At 39.3% G+C, this 1,260-nt stretch overlaps 1 protein-coding gene across 1 annotated transcript; it reads left to right on the top strand.

Moving 5' to 3' along the window:
- Positions 1-645: 645 nt before the first annotated feature.
- On the top strand, positions 646-1,260 carry LOC148788056 (uncharacterized). Its single transcript, XM_088880312.1, has one exon. It carries the CDS (start codon positions 646-648, stop codon positions 1,258-1,260), a length of 615 nt encoding a protein of 204 aa, XP_088736438.1.

The following is a 1,260-nucleotide window of genomic DNA, read 5'->3' as shown; positions in this document are numbered from 1 at the left end:
TATGGAGGGTTTATTTAGTTTGTTACAGCAGTTTTAGGCAATTTCTCTTCTTTATGTTTAATATGGATTCGAACCCCTCCCGGTCATTTTTTTCATTTTCCAATTAATGAGAAACAGGGTATTATGTCTACAATTTATCTTCGATAATTGATTCTGTGTGCTTGTTGTCATCTGCAAATTTTACCATGGTATCAGAGCCTTTTTCGTGAAGGTCTCTGTATATACACACTACAATGCATACCTCTCTCTTCATTGAGGACGAAGTAGCTTCGTCGACGATGGGAAAGAGACCTGGTGAAACTGCGTCTCAATATGAGAAGCATATGTTGCTTGTTCATCTTTCTGGGCATTCGCAGCTCGCATTGACATCTTCTCCTTTGGATGGCACCAACTTTCTGGTATGAAAATGATCAATATACGTCTCTTTTGAAATGAATCTTTCCAACTCCAGCTCCTTGATCAATCAAGCAATGAAGGCTCGTTAATCTAATAGTGAGATCATGGATCTGCAATTCCATGTCCAAGGAGATGGTGGAATCATTCATGCATTTTAATACTTCGTGAGGACTGTGGCTCGCGATACAAACAAGGTATGGGTGGAGTAACGGGCCGTTAATTTACCAGTTACAGAGGGAATTGTCTTCAATGGTACAAGAAGATTTAAGTCTTAAAGCATATCTAACAAACGTGACAAAGCTCTGGAATGAGCTCAATTGTTTGGCACTTGCGCCAAAGTGTAAGTGTGGAGATTGTACTAGTGGTATTCACAAAGAAATTGATGAACCCACTTCATTGACTCAACTGATACAATATCTTATAGGCGTTTATGAAACCTTCTACAATGAAGGAAGTCAGATACTTTTGCTTGATCGACTGCCCAGTGTGAAAAAGGCTTTCTCTATGCTTTACACCGTTGAACAACAAAGAGCAATACAGACAACTACGAAGATAAGTACAAACAATGTGGCCTATCAGCTGACTATGAAAGGAACTAAGAGGGATGATGACAAGTATGTGCAGAAAAAGAAGTTCATTGCAAATAAAGGAAATTTGCTATGCTCCCATTGTCGAAGACTAGGACATGGAAAATATACATATTTTCAATTGCATGGCATATGTGACTGGTATAAATCTCTGAATGAGCGAAGGAAGAAGGGTAGAGCTTTTGCTGCGAATGTCGATGTCAAAAGTGAAGGTATGCAGGGCACCTCTATGGGAAACACTGCAGAAATGATGAGTGAATTGATTAAGCTGCTTTAG

The sequence above is a fragment of the Sesamum indicum genome, linkage group LG5 (assembly GCF_026168435.1).
Source record: "Sesamum indicum cultivar Baizhima isolate 11 linkage group LG5, ASM2616843v1, whole genome shotgun sequence".
NCBI classification, from domain to species: domain Eukaryota; kingdom Viridiplantae; phylum Streptophyta; class Magnoliopsida; order Lamiales; family Pedaliaceae; genus Sesamum; species Sesamum indicum.
This window is presented reverse-complemented; position numbering and strand designations above follow the sequence as displayed.